Here is a 26,012-nt window from a genome sequence, read left to right as displayed (position 1 = left end):
CAGGAAATGCTAATTAGAAACTTTGCTGCCATTTTAAATCAAGATTTTTTAAAAATATATAAAGCAGTTAGTGAACTTGGAATATCAAATGCAAAAACTTCAGACAGACACTTGAATCAGTCCTTCCCTTTGTTTAAAAAATAAATGGCTCTATGAACAACAAACCTTACTTCGTTAACAGTTCTGCCCTGAGTACTCTGTGAAGGAGCTATCTTGGCAACACCAGTGTGGTTAAAACCAGAGTGATATCGCTCAAATCAAGAAGCCAAATATTGGTCAATGGGACATTTGCTGAATATGGATGGTCAAGTGAGAATGCAAACATTCATACTGTCACTAGTATGAATTTAGAGAGAGAACATAGTAACTGAATACTTAGACTGTTATCATGGAGCCCTTGATTTTACTTCCAAATTGGGGTCAAAATTGACAAACTTCTCCACAGATTGGATGCCAGGAAGTGTCATGCTAAAGATTCTGACTTGCTCTGCGCTGTCAAAATACAATGTGCTGCAGTGTGTGCGTTTTCTAAATTCGTTTATTTTTGTTGGGATTTTGGGGGAAAGCCATTAAAAGAATTATTAATTGTTAATTTAGATATACAAAATGGAAAGGAAGTTGCCACATAAAGAAACCAAAACCACTCAGCTGATGAATCAAATTAAAATACCTTGGACATTATTTAAATGTATCAGTTATAGTCTCCAGGCTCCAAACTACAGTTGTTTGAAGTCGGGCAACAAAAGTAATATTACAGGAAAAGGAGAGATGCCAGTCCCTCCTCAACACTTTTCAGAAAATCAGTTTTGTTCTCCTCCTCAGGCAGGGACAGCTCACTCTTTTTTATTTGATCCCAAAAATGCTTACTTAATAATAATGAGATAATTAATTCATCATGTATAGAACCCAGTAGATATGAATGCAAAGCTTTAGAGATGAATTAAAAGACTGACCTCTTCTGTAAGGAACGTGCACTTTAAATTAGAACCAACACTGCATGAAATGACAATAAGTAAAGGGTAGAGAAGGGCTATCAGAGAAGTCTTCAGGACAGTAAAACATTCGTTGTATAGACTCACTGTTACATGTGCATCTTGTTCTTACTCCTTAAAACAAAACTAACATTCATTAGAATTGATATGGTTAGTACAATTACGATTTGTGAAACTTGGGGAGAATGGATGGTAATTAGCCAAAGAAGGCTAACTGAGAGGAGTTAGAGTTTTTGGCACATGGGGCACACAGGACACTATGTCTCTCTAAACACATGGAAAAGATTTTTCTTAATTGAATCTGTTGTTAGTGAAAGATCTTTGTTGTATGTTTGTAGAAACTGAAATGGAAAAGACAGACTCCCCTTTTAGCGTGTTTGGAAAAGGCTCAGTTCCATAACAAGAGAGTGAATAAATTTGGTTTATATTATAATTTGACCCATATTTTATTAAGCTGAGCCTTCAGGAAAAAAAAAAAAGATGCTAACACTTAATACTCCTGCATTAATAAAAAGAAATGCTTCATGAAGTTGTTGTAAATCAAAATACTGTATATGCTGACAGTTGTAGAAAGTCGTCACTGTACATAGGCAAGCGTCTTTCTGTAAAAGATGCCTGCAGGGATTGAAGTGAGCAGAAGCATGTTGGTCTTGAATCTAGCACTTTCTGCTTAATACAGTGCTGTTACAGTATATGAAGTAACATAAGTCCATGAAATGTAATAACAGCCTTTGGGAATATACCAGATGGTGTGTATGGCCAGGTGACAACTGTACTCTGAATTCCTTGCAATGCTGCTTTACCGAACGTGTGGGATGTGTCTCCAGTGGGCATAATTCATTTAAACTACAAGTTAAAAGGGCACTCATTAAAGAAATGGAAAAATGAAAAGCTGGAAGAAATCCTTTGCCTTCATTTAAAAAAATAAGCAAAATTTCTTTGCGGAGCCAGTCATGATGCTGGGAAGCAGAAGATCGAGGTTCTCATCCCAGCTCTGACACAATGATGTTTTATATCGTTGTAAACGTTACCATTTTTCCGTTGTTCTCATTTTTAAAAATGCTTACATAACACTTACAGGGGTTTTGTTGGCATATACTTTGAAAACTTGGCCCTTCAGAAACTCAGTGCATTATAAAAACATTTATTGATTAGTGGCAATTTATTGTTGTGTACCACTGTGTGACAACACCTTGGTTACAAACTCGTTGGCACCTTGCATCCTGATGCTTCTGTGCTTCTGCTTCTAGAATAATTATTTTGGTAAAAAGCTAATTACAAATATTCCAGTCAAGCAAGCGCATGGATAGATTATAACTTTGTTTGCTAACACTCTGCAGTGTATACCCGCATCATCTTCTCTCCTCTCTTCCTCACTCTCCTTTCAGTAACTATCCCGTTTTTGCCACCTGCTAGATTGGCAAATACCGAACCGTCTGGTATGTTTGTTTGCTATCAAGTGCTGAGTTTCTGAACATAATATGAGTTCCTAGTTTGTCTGGCATCAGATGGTCAATCTTGTGACTCAGTGACTTGAAAGAAAATTCAGTTTCTGAGACTGAATATCTTTTGGTGTTGTTTTTACATTCATACACTAACAGATATTTCTGTTGTAAAAGAGCAAGGAAACACATTTGATGCTTTTTTACATCTTCCAGGAGACCATCCCCATGCAGAAAACCTGCCCACAGTTTTCAGTTCTCTGTGCTTTTTATTTAATCATATTTGCTTCCTGTTTCTTTGTTCTCTTGTAGGTGTATACGACACAGGAAGGATTGGGGTGCTCTTATTTTAGTTGACGACCGCTTCAGGAGTAATCCTAATAAATATATAAGTGGTAAGATACTCAAATACATCTAGGAAAGTTCCTAATATTTGTATGAAATGTTAGGCAGCCCAGACTTAAGGGGGGTGAATTTCCCAAAGAAAATTGTGCAGGGAAATTTACACCAAACATATTCATTAAACTCAGGGGTTCTGTAGTTATATAACTAAAATTCTGAATGGCTCTTAAGACATGCTCCAGGGAGTCAAGAAGCTAAAATGAACTGAAACATATACTCACCAGTCGTGCATATATTTTAATTTCATCCCCATTCAAATAGGACTGATCATAAGATTTGTTATGAAAATTTGAGTTTATGGACTTTAATTGGCATGCCTCAAAATAAAATCTTATAACAAGTTGTGAAAACTGTTATTCGGTACATAGTGAATATAAAAATAAAATGTATAAAAAATATATATAAATTTATAAAATAAAAATATTTTTTTCATATTGGGTATACTTGTGCTCTAGCACTTGCACCCATGGTGAACTGCAGTGGTTATGGTTACTAGTTAATGGATAACTAGTGGGTTTTGAAGACAACAGGTAGAGGCATAGCAATTCCTTTACTGTATAACTTGAGTACTTCCTGAATGAACAATACTGCCCATTCATCATTTTGGAAGGATTAGAAATTATTGCAGCAAAAGCAAAAACAGGGCTTAAATGGATACCTTAAAAATAAAAGAAATTGTTTAGGAATAGATGACAGATCTTTGTTCTCTTCTCCATTTATATACAACCGTGGTAAAGACATGATAGAAAGCCGATAATGCTAATATCTAGTCAGTAGGTGGTGCTCCGATGCTATGTTATAAGTGGTTTCTGACGTAGTTTTGTATTAAGCACATTACATTCTTAGATCACCAGAGAGAGGAAGCAGAAGGGGGAAAGCATAATACGATTTCCACATTCAACTAAAGAATTTGACAAGACATCCAAAATCAGTTGTTAAAGCCTACGCATTATTTAAATGCTGCTAATTTTTGTGAACCCACGTAACTTCTGTAATAAATAGCTAGCCTAGATATTAATTCCACTTGCAGTAATTCTTGATAATTAAACTAATAGTACAGGCAAAGTAAGAGAAACATCCACCTAGGCATAAAAGGACAACAGTCATGGTGTTGGGAAGTTTGCAGTGGTATTATTGTCTTTACCAATAGGTGTCAGCTTAAGCTTATTTTTGAAGAGAGTGAAAAGTAGAAAGAGACATCCTTTCATTAAAAAAATCTCTCTCTCTCTCTCTCTCTCTCTCTCTCTTTAAAATATTCATTGAAAGTGAAATGCACAATACTTTTTACATGTTCCCTCTCCCTCCACCTAGACTATAACTAAGCTATAAAGAAACACAGACCCCTGAACACACACATACTTTAATTTACTTATTAGAATAGTCCCACTTTTTAGTTGAGTAAAGCTAAACAGATATAAGCATTCCTAGGTTTGGGGCCCTAATTAGCTAACTGAAATAGGAAGAGTCTGGAACTTACTTAAAATAAATCTTGTAGTAAGTAATGTGCCAACTTTTTTTTTTTCATTAGGATTATCAAAATGGATTCGTCAACAAATCCAGCACCATGACAAGTTTGGAAATGCACTTGAATCCTTGGGTGCATTTGCTAAAAAAAATCAGAAGGAAACTGATTTATCATCCCAGTATAATAGTGAATCTTTGCGTATACCTTCATGTTCAAAAGAGATGCCATCACCTTCCTTAGTGGAGGCAACTCTTCATCTGTCACCATCTGTTTCTTTTGAAAGTCAGGTACAAAATGTGAAGCTCCCAGAAGCTCATTGCCCATCAGCTATCAACGCAAGTAATCGTACAGCATCCAGTCAGTCAAGTGACATCATGGCAACAAGGAAAAAAAGTACGTTGATTTCCTATGCTAAAACTCCATTAACAATGCTCGACCTGTATAATCTTGTGTCTGTTATTGTAAGGTGGCCTGTGCTGCAAAGTGCTCCCATAATGTATGTAAGTTTATTTTTAAAAATTGCACATTCCACCTGGCTGTCTTAAAACTAGCAACTTTGATAACGTTTGGGAAGGATATAGCGCAATAAAAAGGTGTTTAATTTCTCTGACATTATTTTGATGTTGTTAATGATAACTATGAAGATCATTTCCAATTTTTTGGATTCACTACCAAAATAAACATTGAATTAAAAAAAAATCTGAATTCTTATATTAGGTCGTGGTTTTAAGTTTACTTCATTTATTTCAGCGCTAATTGGATTTTTTTATGAACAAGAACCACGGGCTGGAAATTTAGAAAAACGTTAGGAGCTGTGCTTCATAGTTAGTTCCTTCCTCTTATAGCTTTGCCTCAATTTTTAAGGGAATTTGAATCCAAATTTGAACTTAATAGTTCAAATGTATCTCTTAACAGGGATGGAAATTTGCATTAGCTTTAATTTAATGTTTTACTTTTAATTTAAAAATGCTGTTATTCTACTGAGTGAAAATCTACTAACACATTCACATCCACATTCTGTATATTTATGCTGGGTGTTGAGTTGCAGTCAGTGCAACAATATGTATTCAAAAATACAAAACTGCTTGGGCAAACCAGGCTTTTGTTTGGGTTGGGTTTTAGTTCACATTATACCAATAACTATAACTTGATAAAAACACTTGTTCTGATGTGTTAAAGCACATTATAAAATATTGGCCAAACCTAAAACAATTCATTAGTATCGTAATATTTTGTCATTTTCACAGGTGGTCAGACTTTTGGTGTAGAAAGTCCTTCTCACAAAACGCAACAGAAAGAAAAAATGACGGACTCCAGACTAGACAAGAGAGAGATTAAGAAGAGGAATAGTTGGAGTAGTTCTGACCTGATGAAAAAGTACTTCAGTAAGCCGTTGATTTCAACAGCTCTTCCGGCAAACGAAAATAAGTTCACGTCGAAAGCTAAGTGCAATCAAGTAAAAAGCACTACTGAAACTAGTCAACCAGTTGTTGATGGGCAACAGTGCCAGTCATCATCACTTACAGAATATATACCAAGCAGACCAGCCTCAAAGTTGGAAAAATGTCATTCCCCAGCAAAAAAGACTGAGGCTGCAACAGCTATGGGGAATTCTGGTGGACAGAAACTTTCCACTAATGAAGCCATAGATCTATGCACTGGGTTATCTTCAGTAGAAGGGAAAGTTGAACCTTTAAATGTAGATACGGAAGCAGAAGATGAGGATGATAGTATCTATTTCACACCTGAACTTTATGATGACAGACAATCGGAGGAACAGGCAAACAAACTCTTAGGTCAAACATGCCATAGTACTGGGAATCAGAATGAACATGGAGTCAGCATTGTAGCTGAAGATCTTTTTGATATCAGTACTTCAAATATAGTAAGCACGGTTGGAGAGATGAGACATAATGGTCCCTTGGGCTCAGGATTTCATGGAGTAATGCAGAGTGACAAGAGTATCACTAGTGCAGTTAATGATTTTGCAAACATTTCTAGTGTAAGGGAAGCGGAGCAGATGATATCTCAGGAAATGGATATTAAGACAAAAAAAAGTAAACTTTCCAGATCACGAAACCAAGGTGCGTCTCCTTTCCTGTTCAGTGATACTAACCCATAATATCATGAAATACAAGCAGCATTAAAAATAAACTTCATATTTCTCGTAGGCTTTTTACCGAATGCATAAGTCTCACTAGTAGGGAGACAGTAGAATTGTATTCTTATTTTTATCACTGTTAGCATCAGCTTTGGGTTTTTTTGGTCATTTTGTATGCAAATAATAGAATAGTGGATCTTTCTTTAGATTTTAAGGTTATTTTTCACAATATACAGCTAAGAGCCAAATGTGATGCATGTCCCAATAGCATTCTACCAGTAATTATAGGGTATGGGCAGTTTTCCAATTGTAGGCTGAACTAACTTGATGCAAAACAAGCAAGGTATTTAGTTCCCAAGAAAGCTGTAAGTGGAAACTTACCTACCTTTTTTACAGTGCTTGACCGAGTAAATTGCTTGCAGTAGATTTTGTAGCTCTTCATTGTGTGTTTTGTTTTGAAGTATCTTAAATATTTTCATTTGTTATATTGAATTAAATCTGGCCCACCTTCAGTGGTTTGGGCCATTGTTATTCTGAAAACCTGTACAAAGACCAAGTCAAATTTACACTTCAGAAAATAAAATAATACATTGCAGGAGACATGTAAAGAACATAGCCTTAGGAATTATTATTTCACAGCTTTTATGCTACACAGTTTAACCTGGTGAAGTAATGATTTCGCATTGAATATTCAGTGGCTTAATAACAAAGGGCAAAGAAGTAGCAAAAACTTTTTTTGTAATAAAATAGCATGACTGATGTTCAAGAAGAGACTGTTTTCAGTTTCAGTCACTGCTATATTAATAAATGCAGTGTCCCTGGATTTCTTCCCCTTGTGTATGGCTGTGAAATTGGCATTTAAGCGTTCTGTGTGTGGGTTGAATCAGAATTGTAAATGAGTGATTTCCCTTCATTATGAAACAAAATACTGCTGTGATATCCAATTGTACAAAGCTGTGTATTTGTTTGTATCAGTCGTGATGTAGACGGAATCTTTTCTTTCCACATTAATCATTGCTTTATAAAATGAGTTTTTTATATTTGAAGTATGATAAAAGTATTGCATTATATTATTTGGTACTGTTCTGTATTTTGGCTCAGATTCTTGTGTCCTCAGTTGTATCAGGTAAAGATGATACTTGTCTTACAATTCATACAAGATTTTTAATTATCAAGGACTTACCAATCTTTTGCTCTTCATGGGACCTTGAGAATTAGCTCATCAAAAAGGTCTCATGGAATTTTCTCTAGAAAGTCAAATGGAGAGAGTAGTTTACCTTTTTGTGCTCAAGTCTAAATAGAATATAAAACCTCTTGCTCTTGTCTTTGTGTACCGTATCATACTGCTCACTCTACCTGGGATGTTTTCCCTGTTCTCATCTTTGAGGTTTTTATTCATGTCCTCATCTCTGCAGGAGAAGACTAATCGCTACACCATTCCTCTCTTGAACTTTAGTTTTGCCTCGTGTATGTTTGTCGTGTATTTTAATAATCAACTCTTTGAGGCCTGGAGCATGTCTCACCCATGTTCAAGTGTTGTGCTAATATATAATAGTTATAAAAGTATTTTATATATTCTATAGCTGATGCTCATTTCAGCAACATATCTGGTAAGAGCAGTAGCTGCTTACCAGGAATGTTTCCTCTGCAGACATTTTCACTACTGTATATTAAGATAGTGTCTCTAATAACAGCGGCAGCCACTTGGGAGGAACACAGGAGTAGTCCTCTTACTGGCAAGAGACAACTGTGTTATACAAGTGACAGTGAAATAGCATTGCTCCCATTAGATGCTAGGTTTTCCTTGGCAGCTCCCATCTGGGTATTTACCAGAGCCAACTTAAATCCTCTTTGGAGAGCACTGATGAGAACTGTAGACCTAGGTAGTAATACTGATTTATTTTATATTATTTTATTTTTTTAATTGCAAGAGCTATCTATATACACATACAGGGCTGAATTTCTCCCTTATTTTTCTCTGTTTGTGTATATGTACATATATATGTTATGAGATTAGTAAAAACCATCTTATTTTTTAAAGTTGTCAGTAAGATTTGTGGTGACTGAGAACATCAAAAGTTAATTAAAGTAATTGCAATGTAGGCAGAAATTTAAACATACAGATTTTTTTAATTAAAAAAATTGTACATAAAATGTTTTGGATGTCTCCCGAGTTTTTGAAATCTAAACGATTGACAGTGTCCTGTTACTTTGATAAACGTCTTCTGTGCATAAAATAATCATCACATCCTGAATTTATTAAAGGGCTGAATATTCAAAGAGCATGCAAACGAAGACCCAGAAAAGCTACCAGTAAGGGAAATGGCTACATCTGTGAAAGAAAGGTACAATAAAAAAATAGGTAGAATTAAGTTACTAAACAGTGATGCCTCCTGTTAGCTGTTCTGTTTAAGGAACATTATATTTTACCGTTATCTTCCGAAGAAAAATAATGCATGGCACATGCAATTCTGTATGGTTTATTCTAGGTTAATATTACTGTACTTTACACGTTCAATAAACAGACACTTGGTATGTGGTTTGAAAAATTGCCAGAGAGATAAATTTGGTAGCAATGAGTGCCAAAGTGCCTTCAAGTCTTTTTACCTTAAGTTGAGGGTTGAGGGTAGTCAGTACCCTACTGAATCAAACTCATAATTTGTAATAATCTTTCCTTCTTTCCACATAAGCACTAGCAATTACACCATAAGCCCCATGTAGTGCACCTCGCATTGCAGAAGCTAGTAATAAGGGAGCAACATGATGTGTGGTAACAGGACACCCCAGGAACCAGTCTAGTATCACAGTCAGTTCTTCTGGTAAAAGTTGTTTTAGTCACGGTTTCTTAAATTACAGCCTGCTGTCTATTTAAATATAATTCATTGACAGTGCTGTTGTTCTGGTGAAGGTCTAGAGTTTTTTTAAGTTATTTGTTCTTACAATTTCAGAGCCACATGCTGCAGTCCATGGCATGGATATGGCTGGTGAAGTCTCTGCCTCTCTCTAGTTGAGTAAGAGCTTCAGGACCAGTCCCTAAATCCTATACCCAGGGGTTTTCAACCTCTTTTAAGGAGTGTACCCCTTCTGGGTACACCTCTGGCAGGAGCAGGGGGTCTTGCACACAGCAGTGTCACCGTGTCCAAGCTCCCCCATACCGTGGCCTGCCGGCTGCACAGCCTGCAGAGGGGAGCTGCTGTCCTCGCCCCCCCGCCCAGCCCTGCTCCTGGGATGCAGTGGCATTCGGTGGTGGACATCCCCGCCCGCCCATGTGTACCCCTTAGTCCCTTCCCAAGTCTCCCTGGAGGGTACATGTACCCCCAGTTGACAATACCTGCTATACCCCAAAATTCGCTCAGAGGAATGTCTGACTTCCCAAAACGTCATATTGCAATTACTGTTATGTTATTTAAAATATAAAATTAATTTTCATGTAGAATAAAATCACCCTGGCTGCTTCTTTAAACATGATTTAGAAAGTGTCATCTGAAATGTGAAATATATTTTGTCAGTCTTCAAATAATACATATTAAAATTTGGAAGTCAAAGCTGTCTTGAGAGAATAAGATGCCTGTTCTCTTCTATCTTAATTAAAGTCCATTTCTTAGCCTTTCTGAAGATTTAGAAAGTATCTCATATTTCAGTTAAGTGAATTATTTAATTTTTTTTATGCAGCACATATTTTTAATTATCTGTGAATGTAAATTTTAAAGCAATTAAAGATTCAAATGGATTTGTTTTTCCAATATTATGATTAAGTTTATTTCTTTTTGCAACAATTTTCATTAGCATATTGCCTAGTAGAAATAGCTTTTAATTTTAGGTAATAATTATGATCTACATATTTAGACCCTACATACTTAATACACTAAATCATGTGTTGCCTTATTATTTTGTGAAAGGAAACACGCACCCAGCACTGCAAGTCAGGACTCTATTGTATTGTTTGTGGAGCTGAAATATTACCAAAAGCAGAGGGTAAGACTTTTGTTAACCATTTTATTTCCCATTTTCATTTTGATTTGGGAATGGGGGAAATTGCACAAATTTTCTTTACCTTGCATCTCTGTATATTGGAAATATATTTTAGAATGATCGTTAAATCGTTGATCGGATACCATTCATTTGGTTATTAAAATGTAAGAAAGATTTATTTTTCACCAAAGCATACTTTTTACCTGGGGCCTCATTGCTACCTAAATTAGCACAGGTAAAACCGTGGATGGTTTTGCCTGGCAAATAGTATTTCTACTGTTGCTTGCATTGGCCTTTTTTTTTGGTTTTAGAGACTGGCTAGTAAATAATGCAGTGCCATCCTGAAAAATTGTAGCTTGCGGAAACAGCCTTTCAGCAATGCTAATTAGCACTGACAAAGGCCCAAAGTGTTATTTTTATAAGGAAAATATCACAGTTCAAACATGCTTTGCTGTGTAGCCATGTTTGTATTGACATAGTCCTCCCAGGCTTCCTTTTAATTCATTTGTCGTCTTAACCCGCAGTTGTTGTGGGGCTTCAGAAACGGGTTAAATATTCTTTGACTGACTTGACTTATGGTTGTGAGGCACTTAAATTCTGGGGAGTCCAAATACTGATGGATAATAATAATGATTTTGCTGCCCATCTGTAGGCATTGCATGGTCATGTTACTATACCCCACACATGGGCCATGGGCTTAGCATTAGCACTCACTGATATAGACACAGAGGTAATGAAGCATGTAAAAACCCTTAATCTTTAACCCAAACCTTAACCTTTCCACCAAAACATGATGCGTGAAATGAAAGTATTTTGAAACTTTGCAGTACTTCAGCATTTGCAGGCACCATAGTGACACCACCAGATACCCATCAGGGCCATTCTAGTGCAAATTTTAACTGGGTGCTAGAAGCCCCTGTTTCTCTATAGCAGAGAGTCGGTATGAGGGCAGTCTTTCTTTATACCCTCAAGCTTTTCAAGTCACCTCAGCTTTGAAGCCAGAGCCCCACTCATTCCCCTCCTCCACAGAGGACCTATGAGAAATGACATGCACAGGCAAATGTTGTCAAAGGAATGGAGACGTGCTCCCTTACTGCGACAGTTTGTTTAGGGCTGATGCCCAAACAGGCTTTTGGGTTGCACAGAGCTCTGACAAAGTCCTTTTTTTAAGCTACCACCCCCACTGAATCTGTTCATTCCTGTAATTTAATTCTGGACCTTAGAGAAACCAGATGGAAATGAAGTGACACGCTGCTCTTTTTTCCATTTTGTCATCTGGGGAAAAAACATCTTTCAGATCCCCAAACAAAGTCTGGCAATAGGTCTCATTGCCAGCATCAAGAGAAACCTAACTCATTAAGCGAAGATAAAGTAGATCTGGAGCAGAATCAAACTACCAACATGTCGGTAGCAACCAAAAGAGTATTTAAAAAAAAAAAAGGGTACTTCCAGCAGTAAAAGCAAAGAAGCCACCCACCTCTACCCTGACATAACAGTTGAAGTGGGCAGGTCCAGGACGTTACCCAGTTGCCAAGTAGGAAAATCCACTCACCCTTCCTCATAGTGGACAGCTGAAGAACAAAGGAGGCAAAGAAACCAGAAAGCAGCAGCTTTTCCATTCATCTGGCTGCTGCCGCATGGTCACCTCCATTCCCCCCAGCAACCAGAGTGGTGAGTAGAAGTAGATGTCCCCTTTCTCTCTGGACCTATACAACCTGCACCCTGGCTAGCCAGGTACACAGTCTTATATGAATAGGGCAAAGAAAGCCCAAAGTATCTAAAGGCCCATCCATTGTCTGTCCCCCTTCTTGGAGTTTCTTAGTTTAATTTTATCTACTTTCATCTCTACCCTTAAACATTACTTTGTCTGGCCTCCTATCCATCATATTATATAATCTGTAAGATGAAAACTTGTGGAATGAAACAATTCTGAAACTTTGCAGTACTTCACCATTAGCGGACACCAAAATGGCTAATGCCAGCTGTAGGTTTTCTGCTGTTTAGACTAGCTCCCTGATGTCATCTGATTAAAGGAAGTTAAAAATCTTATCACAGTTTTCTAAAATTAAAAGTAAATGACCTCACTCAGTATGGGTTCAGACTCACCAGTCAATTCAGTAGTGTTATAAAAAGGAAAAAAACTATGCATTTATAAGTAGGTTTGGGATACATTAAAAAACAGAAAAAAGGCCATGGTCCAAATTGAATTCAAGTCAGTGGAAGTCTTTTCACTTCAGTGGGTATTGGTTCAGGGCCTAAAGTACTGTCTATGTGACGTGAGAAGTTTGCAAGGGGGTGTGGGTTGTAGCTGTGTTGGTCTAAAGACACAGGCAGATAAGGTTCTTTGGGGAAATCTGATATCTTTTATTAGACCAACTCAAAGTTTGCAGCGCAGTCCAAGTGTACTGTACTCAGAACTGTCTATTAAAAAAGAATCTTCAACTTTTTTTATTTTAGGAATTTTGAAAAAAACTCTCTGCAGTAACACTGAACTGAAAGTAATCCAGAAACTCTTCCAAAATATAAATGTCAGAGCTACAAAGTGCCCTAGCAGTTGCATGTGTGAATTAGGTGACACTTCAGAAGATGATAACGTGGTGTTGATCATCACAGATAATGCAAGTCTTAGCCATCTGAAAGAAACTTTGAAGGTTTATCAGACTCCAGTTAAGTGTGAAGGTAAATCTTACTGATAACCAAAACATACCGCATAATCCTTTACAAATTATTTAGCTTTAGATAAAACTTAACTTTGTTTTTTATTTCCAAGGATGTCTGTTTTTTGTAACATTGGTATTTTGGTGAAATTGAAAGATAACAATTAAGTCCCACTTGACTCTTAGTGCTGCAGAATATGAGTCATGCAGTGTTTTAATCAAAACAGCATTCCACCTGTATGCACTTTCAGACTTTAAAATAGGGCTGAGCAGCATGAACAGATCTGCTTCCAGATCATATTATATAAAATATTTTTAAACGTTCCTACATTCAGCTTGGGTAACTAGTAGCGTTTGCAACACCATTCTCACACAAGAGGATTTTTTTAAATCCACGCTGAGCAAGGTGCTTGCTGGAGCAAAGCTTTCCCCTGATTGAATCTGGTTGTTGCAAACGCAGTTTCATCTGTAGTATGGACAGGGTCTCAACATTGTTTTTTGCCCTCCTACAACTACTGTTGTATGTTCTGAGTCCTTTTTTCCCCTCACTTAATCTCTCCAGCCACTTGGCTCTTTAGTGTCTTTTGAAGAAGTACCTCAATTTGCAATGATGTGATCAGTGCCACTTTATTGTGATGAAGGGTTGCAATGTTGTGGAGTTTCCATCCATTTCCAATGCTCCTACTGTGGCCTCCACAAGTGGAAAGAAATTCAGACATCTCTGTCCATTCAGCAAATCTGCTTTGAACAGAAATGTGATTTACCAATCCTTTTCTCTTTGGACATAATCCTCAGTGAATTAGTTACAAAATTTCAGTTCCATTTTAGGTGGTTCCCCTGCCCTTCTTCCTGTCCCTTTCATGACATAGTGCTAAAAGGTGAACTTTTCTGTTTCTTTAAGCAAGCCAGGGTTGGTATAAATGTCTTATCAGTGTTAATATTTTTACAGCCAACTACCAAGTAAAAAGATGAATGGAGTTTTCAGAAGTGCCTAGTTCACTTAGGAGTGCCAGTCTTACAAAAATAATTTCAATAGACCTTGTTTCCCTATAACATTACAGGTACTTTTGAAAATCCCAGCTCTTATCTACTGATATACCCAATTAGACCTGAGATCTGAGGTACTTTGGAATAAGGAAAGCTAGCCATCAAACAAATGTCTTCACTTAAATGGATTATATTTTGGATTATATTTCTCTCCCAGCCAGCAATAAGAATAGTAATGTTAATAACAACCAGCGCCACCACCACTGCTGATTCAATACTTCTATTTCCTAAATTTTTGGATTTTATAATTTCTTCAGGGAAAAAAATGTCCTTCAGCTACTGATAAAGATTACCCAACAGCTGTAACAACTTGTCTGTGTGGTCGAGGGATCAAAAATGTCTTTTCATCCAAAGATGATAAGGTTCATAAAAGGATAAATTGAAAAATGAGTAAAACACATGTTGCTCAGTCCATGTCAATCTTCTCTTTGTGTGAAACTCCCATCACCATCATGAAACTTGAATTCAGTGCTAACTAGACTGCATTGTGTATTATATATGATTTTGTCAAACCATTCAATTTAAAATTAATTGGTCTGCCCTTAAAATACCGGGCACCTATACCCATGCCAGACATGTGCTCTGATGCATGTTAATTGGCATGTATCAGACTAGACTCGATTAATCGAGTCTCCTGGAGCATGCTAATTAGCATGCTCCAGCAGCCTCTGCATCACATGTATTTAGCATTCTTGTGCTTCAAAATGGTGGTGGGGGTAATTTAACTAAAGCTCATCGAACAAGCTTTATTTCAAGCATCCCTCACCACCATTTTGAAGCACAGGATGCTGAACACACATGATGCTGCAGGCTCTAATTAGTACAACCCCCACACACCAAGTTTAACTGTAAATGCTTTCTGACATAGTTTTCCCTTTTGTTTATTTTACCTACTAAAAACAATTTCAGTTTTTTTTATGTAAAATTAAACTTGCAATATTACTTAAAGCTATTTCTGTATGTCTGTGTGAAAGTTGTTTTTTTCCCTTTTTGGAAGACATGGATGCTGGTTTATCTTTAAATGCTATTTGGAATATGAAGGAATATTCTTTGACCAGCTATTTGCAGTGCAGGACTTGCGTTGTCAGAGCTGTGTCTCCATGTCCTTTGGTGGGAGCTGAAATTACGGATTTCAGCCACAATGCACAGTCAAGGGTAAGTTCTATTGTTTTATATTGGTATTAAAAATAGAGGATGCATTGTATGCATCCAACATGTCCGAATGCGAGTTTTAAAGATGGAGTGAAATAGTAAAAATGTATATTTTAGTCCTTTATTTGACAAATAGTTTTGAAATTGTTTTTAATCCATTATTTAATAACTGAAGTAGTTCACTTTGAATCATAATTCTTTTTTCAGTATCCGTATATAATTTGTTAGAATGTCTATAGGGTTAAGTTGTTATTAAAAGAGAATCTGAAAATAGGCAGCAAAACCTAATAACAGAAGTCATGTGCTCTGCTTTTAAGTTTCAAATAAGAAATTTAATCTTACTTTTGGCACTAACAAAATGTTAATCAGACCCTGTTGTACATTAGAGCAATAAACATCGCATAAAAGTAGTCACCAGCAAAGAATTTGACAAGTGTCTTATTTCCAACTGTACTAAATTGTCGCTAGGTCTCCTTGCAAACCAAAAAGTAAAACTATGCACATTTTATGTTACCCTTGATGATTTTGGTTCCTAGTTTAGGGTAAAACCAAAGCGAGCAGTGTACAGGATGAGCCTTTCTTGAACTCCTGTAGTTGAATGGAAAGTTTTAGCACAAAGTTAGTGAAGACTGAGTTGGGATCTTAAGATTTTGCCCTGTGCGCTGTTGCTCCTTTTATAAAGTGTTTGCATTATGCTAGGGTATGTACAGGTGTTCAGAAGGGTTAATGCGTCCAAAGAATGAGGTGCCTGATATAAGTTCACTTCAGGAGGTGTGCTAACGTAGATTGAGAAAGGGTAACTCAGTCTCCTGAGCGCCTGCACATGATTGCAGCAAAGCCCTGGAGCTGGGAAATCGCAGCCCTTAGTCTCGACGCCAGGGCTGTGCTATTCCCACCCCTCCCCTCGCAGATCACGACCAAATTATTTTTATTCCCCCCCACACCCACAAACTTTCACCACTGCTTCCTGCCTGAAGACCCACCAATCCCACCGCAGACCTGCTATCCCACCAGCCACTCCCCCACACCAGGTCACTTACGTTGGGCTCCCCGCATGGCTCCCGGGAGCGGCAAATGGTTGTATGTGCCACTCCCACTCTGCGTTTAGGCAGCATAAAGTAAGCTGCGTGGATGTAGACTGGGTAAGGTAAATGGCTGTACGTAACCTGAAATGATAGAATATGATACACTGAGGATGGAACTTGTATCTGAATGGTTATGCTGAGCAATACTCCACAAGTATTGGTAGTTCAAACTATTTTACTTTTTAAAGTACATTAGAATTTACATTAAATGAAAGATACCGGTACTATGAAAATAAAAGTTCACTGTATGAGTGAACTTGGCCAACAGTATGAAATAGCTGATTATTTTAACTGAGAGAAAACAAATCCATGTTTTACCTTATTATTTACATTTTTAACAGTAGCCTTTTATTTTAGCGCATTTTTAAGTAATGAGTCTTTGTGCTGGGAAATCTCAAGTATTGTGTTTCATCCTTCTGATGGTTTCTGTTGGAGAAGTAGTTTGTACAGGAAATGTCAGCATTCTTAGTGATATTGCAAAGTAAAATAGACAACTTCAAGAAATGTTTATTTTTTTTATTTTTTTTTAATACCAGGTGCATCCTGTATAGCTATATAATCAGCTGCCATTAGATTTACATACTTTGTATTTTTATTGCAGTGCAGAATAAACAGGTGTTATGTTTTTTAGGCTCCTTGCAGGTCTTAACTTCTTCTTTCCTTTTTTTAATAGCTGGCAGCACTCCCATTTATTGATGGTGTAGGATTTTTATTCAGTATAAACGTGCTTCTTTCAATTAATTTCTTGTATTGAGTCTCAAACCATGTAAAACGAACAATACTAATAAAGCTATCGACAGAAGCATTGGCTTTCCTTTTTAAGTTTTCCGTACTTTTGAAACAGGTGAAAATTCATGCGGACTCATTCTCTGAAGATTTTAATTGAATGAAGCACTGCTTTATTCTGTGCGTTTTGCCGGCACAGCAGTTATAGTTCTTAAATTTTGTGGTTTCTTTTTATTGAATACCTATACATCTACCATGAATCATTTTGTTAGCTAACCAAGATGGTGCTTTCAACAGACAACCTTTTTATACTTACAGTGCTTCATATATATTCCCCTTTTATTTCTTCATTCACTAACAATAACTTCCCCTTACCTTGTACAGTTGAAGACTGAAATGGATGTATTCCTGCAAAATTAATCTGTTTGAAGTGGTTTAACCTTACAGAAGCTAGTAGTTAGCATCTGAAGATGTGCATTAGGTTTTGTTTGCAGCTGGAACCTAATGCAAAAAATGTTATTTCAGTCTTTTCCTGTAATCGGTTGATTCTGAAACAGATGGGGGGGGCACAGTTTTAGTTATAATGTCTATCTCTGGTATTTGTGAAGACCTGGCAAAAGATCATCATTTTAAAATTGGTGTCACTTCTTTGGGTCTGTTATGGTCAGGTGACTTGGTCAACGTTTCTGTAAGCTTTAGCAGTTGAATGTGAGACTTATTGGTTGGTGGTGCTGGTAAGACTTCCTATTTCAACAAGGTGACTATCACTGGTGCAGAAATTAAAACAAAGGCAAATTATAATAATGATAATTTTACCATCTCTTTGCCTTTAGCCAAATATCTTTTATTCTTGGAATTGGGAATATATATCATTTGGGTTCATAAAAGTTAAGATGGTCATTTACTGTATGCCAGAGCAAGCAGACTTGCATTGGTACACAGAGGTGAGGGCCGTGTTACTTTCAGCTTGTAGCTGCGTATTCTTGAATACCAAATCCTGCTGCTGTTGAGCAATGTGGTTGTACAGATAAAATCAACACTTAAGTTTTTATGGCAGTCTATTTTATGGTTTTCACGTCTGCTGTCATTCTGAGGTATCACATGTCATCTTAAAATACATCACGTCCTGGTACTTCTATAAATCTGGAAAAGTCAGTCTGAGGAACTAAAGGATTTTTCATTTAATAGGAAGCAGACTGCTATGGAAAAACAAGTTTAAATACAATCGGTGGAATTAAGAACTGGAGTTCATTTGTTCTTAAACAAATAGCTCTGTAAATAATACCTTCTAAGGCACTGTTATTTTCATTGGTTACCTTAAATTCAAGCCTCAATGAAAAGATTGCTTTATTCCAATATTTTCCTTAATGCTGACTCTTAAACTGGGTTTTAAAATAGTATCCATTGCATTTTGAATACGAACATGCTAATTTAATGCCAGCCTTGTATGTGGTTAAGTCGTTGGTTTGCCATTGACCTAGAAACCTCCACTGATCTGTACAGACTTCAGAATTGGTTTGTGTGATATTAGTGCCTTGCGAGTTACCATAGTGACTGCTTTTATTCATTAAAGTGCTTCAAAGAATTTTGAATTTTTGTATGTGATCTGCTTAAGTGGTAAAATGGTCATAGAAGACAGAAATTTGTAACCTGTAGAAAATCTTCTGGTACAATCAATGCAAAAGGCTCATGGTGCTTTGAGATCCTGCTCCGCTAGTGTAATAAATCTTCCCCCTCATATTAAAAGTTAAAGTAAGCTCTTTTGACAATTTAGGATGGTTTTTTTCCTTTTAACTTATTAAGCAGTTATTACCATAACTGATTAGATAGTCAGCTGTTGAGACGGTAGCTTTTATGTAACAGGATATTGTTTTGTTCATCATGTTGCCACATTTGGCAAACTTTTATCTTAATGCGCCTTTCGGGAATACCAGTTTGACCTCAATCTAAGCAAAGCCTTAAGAGTTGATGTGAGGGATGCTTGCAGGAGGTGGTGCAGTCATTTTTGCAGACTGTATATTTGTTATCGCATGTTAATCAGATTCATCATTCTGTTTAATAAAGATTTCATCTGCCACGCGAATGCATAATCGGCTATGTCTGAGTGACTCCCCTTTGTCTTGAGCAGATTGCTAAAACTGTATTAAGCATCATTAGACAAAAATGGCGACCTTATTAATTTGTCCTTTATGTGTTTTCCAGCAGATTGAAGCTCATTATTATGCAAACAGAGTACACAGAGCAGCACCAAAAGTAGCTCATTAATGGTTCTTTCCTTCAGTTTGTAACAGATTTTCATTGTGAAGTGTGCATGTAATAATTGCTAAGTATGTACATTAAATTGTACAGTGCTTGCCTTTTTTTATTTTTGACATGTTTTGAGAACATTGTAGAAAACATCAGAAATGGCAGGTTAACACTACTGGCATCAGTTGTAGGATTTGAATTGCACAAACACATTTTATCTCACATTTTCCTACCTCCAGTCGTATGCAAATAATCAGGACAGTGATCAGTTGTTTTGTGACTGACACACTCATTCACATCTTAAAAGCAAATGAGAATCAGTTGTTAAATAATTGAATGGGCCTATCACTTAACAGATAACGCAGGTAGCACTAAAATGCTGACTTCTAGTAAGAAACCAAGTCTTGTAGATGGCAGACATTTTTTATTTGTAACTTATGGTTCTCGAATAAAAATGGCTTCAGTATTTATATACCCTTCTAGTCTCACAATAATTTTACATAAAGTTTTACTGCATTATATTTTCGCAGCTGGCTTGTGTATTTTCTATGCCATTATGTATAGTATAATTCTCCTTAAAATATGCAAAGATAAAGGAAATTAGATGTTAGGATTTGGCTTTCATCTCTGGTTTGACAACTTTGCCTTAAGTGCGTAATTGGTTTAAGCTGGTAGGGCTTCATACTTCATCCATAGCACATCTTCTGTAATCTGTCTACCACCATAGCTGATAAGACTTGGCCACAACTGAAGTTTTTGCAGCACTAAAATAAAATCCTGATCCATTAAGGGTTTGCATGGATTTAGCTTCATAATCTGGTTTAGAAACTGAGAATAGTCAGACCAAGAAGGATGCAAACATCATTTTCCAAAAGATACAATGAAAATCATTAGATCAGCTTAAATTCCCGTAGGGAGCTCAGGTGAACAGTGTAACCTCAATAGTATAAGACAGTTTCTGAAATAGAGGAAAATATTTTTCTGTTGTTTACTGGACATTATATTGTTTTTAAAATTAATGACAAGAAAAACAGGCATATGCAGATCTAGTAGAATGACAACTGTTTCTGAAGGTACGTATCGAGAATCTTGGGTTACTGGCTGCACTGACTTATCAAATGATGTCCATCAGCCATTAAAATGTTCAACTAACCCATGGTTGCTGTAAAAATCCAAATAAAACTACATAGATTAACCATAAATATGTTTGTTTGTCAAATTAAACTTTTAAAAGCTGCATTTCTATTAAGGTTGTGATTTCAGACTGTTCTATAGACCTCTCTTATTCTGTATTACTGGCCATCAAAATGTAGCTCTTCCAAGTTAGATTGAAACTAAGTCTCTTTATTGTACTAGCATCTATCAGTCTTTTTGATAGCTACATGATCAATAATTCGATAATGATAAAAACATTTGAATGGCGTCTTCCAAAATTAATTGTTCTTTATTTGGATGAAACTATCTTATCACGAGTAGGGTTTTGGAGAACTTAACTGTAATATTCTGTAGCCTTGATTTAGTTTTAAAAGTAAGAATATCCTGCCAAACTGAGAGCAGTTTTAATTGTTTAAAGAGCCCTACAATATTACATACATTGGAGAGAAATGTATGTAGCTGTTGAATTTCCTGCATATGGAGAGCAGACCACCAGTATTTCTGGTGGTAATACAAACACACACACGCCCCACCCACAAACACCAACGTTAGTGTGTGTGGGTGTGTTTACACATTCATTAATGCGCAGTAGGTACTGCACATTTAGTTTAGTACTTGCTTAATGAAGTACTAGCTACATGCACAATAACTACAGTTTCTGTGCAGTAGCGCTGGTGCACAGGGTTTTTTTTGTGAGACTTACTGTGCAGTAGCCTAATAACACTGCACCGTAGCATATATCATGAATTTTGTCTGGCATGCTACTGCGCACTAAGCATCTTACGTAGGCACGCCCTGTGTGTAATATATATGTAGATAAATATCTGTGTAGAGAAGCAGCTATAGAGATGAATGCACTGTGTCATTTGTATTGTTCTGCAGCATTTATGAATGAGCACTGTAAAACGATACAAAGAGCACACAGTAACAAATCGTGCTGCATGAACAAATATGCATACATAAGCAATATTGTAAGTGTTATAACCAGTTATGGAGGAATGCTAAACAGGACCAAGAGCCAGTAAAATCTCAGGCCGCAAAAATGTTGGCACCATACCTAGGCGGGTTTTTTTCTCCTTGTTTTGCCTTCCCTGTGTGGTAGCTTAGCCATCCAGCAGCAGTCAGGTCTTCTCTCTTTGTGTTGTGTTTCTCCATGCAGTTGCCCCTTTTAACCACAAATTCTGCCTTAATTCAACTCAAACCACACGTGATACAACCTCAGGGTTATATGTTCCCTCTCCCTCTTCCAAAACATTCAAAAGTACAGAGGATCAAAACCATCGTAGGCATTAGCAAATGTGACTCCACTGAATTTAACATAGTTGTGCTCTTCTTAGTGGGGCTCAGTGTAGCCCAAACTGAGAGAAGCAGCCTCCTACAGTATTGTATTGAATGTCTTTTAAAAAACAGTATTTGTAGCCTCTGGGAGAATACTTAAGATTACTGCAGGTGTGTCTCACTTGGAGAAGGAGAATACAGGAAAGAAGAGTTGTAAAAGTAAAGGATGTAGAAATATAAAGACTTTTGGAGAATGCACTTATATTCCAGGGGCCACGGGTGCGAATAAGACCTCTTCTGCATTTATCATCAGAGCTGTGTTTACTTTCAGGTTTTTTTTAAGGCTGGAAGTCCTAGGTATGCATATCTGAGTATTCTACTTTTTAATGATTTTTTTTTTTTAAGAACTATGTTTAGTTGAAGCCAAATGATAACAAATGAAAAATACATCCTACAAGCCATACCTGCAATAATATCTTGTTAATACACCTTTATGTTCTACATTTAGTACAGTTTTGAAGGGAGCAAGTCCAAGTAAAGATGGATGGGAGATGCCTCCAAAAAGGTAAAAGGAACACAACAGGCTTCTTCTTCCTTGGATGTATTTGCAAATCCCTCTGCATTGGTTCCACTGGGTTATGCAGAAGAAAGTATAGGGGAAAAATCCGAGAGAGAGGGAGATGTTTTATGACCATTCAGGACTGTAGCTGTTGTTTAAACAGGTACATCTCCTTTTATTCCACATCTTACATTTTTCCCCCTACCTCCCATCTAAGAGAGAACATTTTCTGCATATATCTGTTCCAGTGTTTGGAATTCATGACCGGGGAAACCATTGGTACGCAACAAGTTCATTTTTTGGAGTATACCTGCAGTTAATCTTTCCTCCACTACAAATCCTGCTTTTTTTTTTTTTTTGACAAACCACTTTGAATCCACCATAATGGAATACTACTTTTTAAAATAGCCATAGTGGTTTTTTTTAATATTGTTTTATATTTTAAATAGAATTGTGCCAAGTTTCTAAAATATATAGGAGCCAACTCTACAATTAGGGATCTTAATAAGTGCTATGGTTTCCCCAGGTACTGGGTAACCATCAGTGCTGGCCTCCTGAATGTTGGCTGCTTAACAGTGATAATCTACATTGGTATTTGTCCACTGAGGTCAATGAGGGCGTTTCCTTGTGCTTAACTACTGCTGGGGTCATCCCTGTAATTTAGAAATCCCAGTAGTTATTACTCTGCAGTACAGCAAAAGATTATTATGGCACAACAAGTTCATGTAGCTATAACATAACATGAACCCAAAAAATACCACAAAGAAGTAATAGGATTTTATCATGAAGAAAATTCCAACTATTACGTAAAATATTGTTTTGATAAAGTAACGGCAGACGTTTTAGGCAGACTAAGAATCTATAAAAGCTCAGTGTCCTTAAAGTATTTGAATACGGGCAGGTTTCCCTTTCCGATCCAGTGGTATCATGATAAGTTTAAAGAATATGGAATGTGGATAAAGCCATTGGTACCTTTAAAATCTGTGGCACTTGAAGCTCTAGTCCTGTCATCAGACCTGCGTGGTTTGGGTCTTGTGCCCATCCAAATACAATTACAGAATTGGGGACTAATTTTGCAGGTTGCCTTTGAGAGTAACTTTGTAATATTTTTTTGGAAACATCAGTGTCTCTGGCAAGAGGTATGACACATACCTTCTAATAATTTCCAGTTAACTCTTTTTTATATATGCATTATGGTATAGGACGCATGGCAGTCATTTAAAGGGAAAAAATGGCAGATTATGACTGACTTGGTCTGCAAAGCCAAATGCTTATTTCCAAGAGTGCACTACAAATTAGTTGTACCTGCCACTATTTAAGTTAATTTTACATTGTCATTTTGAATTGAAAGAAGCAGGAAGTAAAAAAAGTGCTTCAAATTGTACCTAAAGCATACAGTAACAGCTGTTCAGATGACAAATACAGCATTCTAATTGTTTTATATTCTAATGAGCAGCCATTGTTATGTGCCAGTATTTTATCCTGATTATGTCACTCAGATAGTGCAGCTGCCACTGACCCCTCAATCAGCAGTAACAAAAACCTCTTTGTTATCAGTATGGGAAATATCTTGGCTATTGTGGGTGTGAATTCAAAACAGAATAACATTCATCAACAGAAAACATTTTAAAGGACCATTTATAGGAGACACTTGGGCTCCAGAAAGTGAACAGCTAAGCCTTTAAAGTCTTTAAAAAAATCTGACTTTAGCATATGTTTTTGCATAATTCAATTGTAAATAAAAAATGTAGTTCAGAACATCTGAATCCCATGGGTTTTTTTTCCTTCTATTAGAAACATCTTCTGTGACTTATTAGTTATTTTAATATTTTGGGCACCCCCTTCTTTAATTCATTTCAGATCTGTTTATAGAAGTAAACCTCCAGCAAAGGTCAAGTAAGGTCTTTTGTCATTTGAATTTTTTTATTCATAGACTTAGCTTACTTTCAAGTAGTTTTGTATTGAATTTACTAAGTGATATCCTTTTTTTCACATGTGAAAAGCCAAATGGCAGCAGAGGAGTTATATTTGTTGCAGATGTTTCCTACATCAGATTTCTCAAGATTTTGTAAACCACTTACCCTTTTTAGGAAATAAGAATACAGTTGATTTAGATAATACAAATACTGTGCCAGGCACTTAATGAAAGTTGCTCTTGAATGTTTGAGTATTGGACCATGCTGACTCTTTGTTATGCAACACCAATGAATACACTGAAGGAATACAGTTAGTTGGGACTTTCCGACCTCTTAGACAGCTTCCACACTGCAATTATAAAGCAGAAAAAGGGAGGAAAGTTTATTACTGTCCGCCCATAGGTAATAGGTAGTATTGATTATTGTTCAAGTTTAGTCTTTAGTTCCTACTCACAGTATTCAGGACCACTTGGACAAATTGTTTGACTTTAGCTAATGGCACCACGGAGAAATTTGACCCTTGTTCCTTCAAGAGAATATTTGGATAAGATTTTAAAGATTTAGGAAGGGTGATTTAGCTATATAAGTAACTTTCGTAAGGGTGGGAGAGAAGGCTATCGGATAAGGCAGTATCCTAAGAAATCTGCATTATATTCTTGGATCCGCCACATGTATCTTTGGGAACTGTACATTTCTGTACCACAGTTTCCCAGTCTTTGAAATGGCGATAATACCTCCCCTGCAGGGAAGTTGCAAGGCTTATTTTATAATTCTTTATCATCATCCTCACCACCACCATAGTTCTTACTGGGAGCTGATGAAGAGATTCCAGCATATTGTTGTTTCCTTTCTATTTAGTCTATTTTCAAAGGTTTTAGCCATTTAAAATTCCATAAAGAATATGTCCGTTCTAAATAACCATTGAAAAAAGCAAATGCAAAACCATTCCGTACATCTTTCTGTTATTGCATCTTTAGATAAAAGAAAGAACTATCCCTGCGCAGTTTTGACATCTAAATTTTATGTGTTATAAACCTCAGCTGCAGTTCACACTTGTGGAAAATATAAGTATCTTTATTTTTAATAGCAGCCCAGGGTATGGTTGAAAGAGGCATATTTCCATTTTGGCTTTTGTTTGAGCAGCTTCCAAAATATCATCCTACAGTATTTTTTGGAAAGTTTGCCAAGTCTAGCTCAGATTAAGTTTCTTTGTTAGACTTGGTTTTTTAAGCATCTGGATCAGAAATTGTATCCATGTACTATGTAGTAATGAAACATTTGGAAATCATCTGAGAAACTGATAGCCCTATGCATTCTTTTTTTTCCATGTCAGAAATATGTAGGATACAGAGAATATATATATTTTTTAAAGTTAACTTTTGGTTTGTTAAAATATCTTCAACCTACTGACACGATCTGCTAGGCATTGTTATCCCTAAAACCTGATGCTTAGTCATCCGTTTTATCCCATGTAAATGCTATTTAGATTAATGCAAATCTGTATTTCCTGCCACGTTACAGCACTTTATGATAATTCTAAAATACATGGGTAGTGGTGAATCATACTGTACTTCTTTAACTCAGGAAGCCAGCATAGCACAAGGCAAAGAACGCTAACCCTGTTCATTGCTGCCTGTCCCCCAGTGACGGTACATTAGTTATGATGATACGGGATTTATTTATGTGCTGTATATGCCATTCTTCCCAACAAAGGCTCAGGGCACCTTGCAAATAAGAGAAACAGAACAACTTAAAGAGGTGACTCGTATAAATAAAATAAAATGCAGCAGAGGTCCAATAAATGACTTGGCTTACT

General features: G+C 36.6%; 1 protein-coding gene across 3 annotated transcripts in view; it reads left to right on the top strand.

Moving 5' to 3' along the window:
- BRIP1 (BRCA1 interacting DNA helicase 1) overlaps positions 1 to 19,476 on the top strand; it is a 110,482-nt gene extending 91,006 nt beyond the window's left edge. For 2 of the 3 annotated variants that reach the window (XM_090024936.1, XM_090024935.1), the window contains exons 18-20: positions 2,747 to 2,829; positions 4,365 to 4,694; positions 5,549 to 10,255. In XM_090024936.1, the coding sequence (XP_089881062.1) occupies positions 2,747 to 2,829; positions 4,365 to 4,694; positions 5,549 to 6,423 (1,288 nt within the window). In that variant the 3' untranslated portion in view covers positions 6,424 to 10,255. Of the gene's footprint in view, positions 1 to 2,746; positions 2,830 to 4,364; positions 4,695 to 5,548; positions 10,256 to 10,301; positions 10,378 to 12,831; positions 13,054 to 15,075 lie in introns of those variants that run through there. The other variant, XM_090024937.1, reaches the window with a different exon arrangement.
- Positions 19,477 to 26,012: the final 6,536 nt, after the last annotated feature.

Source organism: Crocodylus siamensis, chromosome 13 (genome assembly GCF_052110815.1).
Source record: "Crocodylus siamensis isolate JL-2025a chromosome 13, ASM5211081v1, whole genome shotgun sequence".
Classification (NCBI taxonomy): Eukaryota; Metazoa; Chordata; order Crocodylia; family Crocodylidae; genus Crocodylus; species Crocodylus siamensis.
This window is presented reverse-complemented; position numbering and strand designations above follow the sequence as displayed.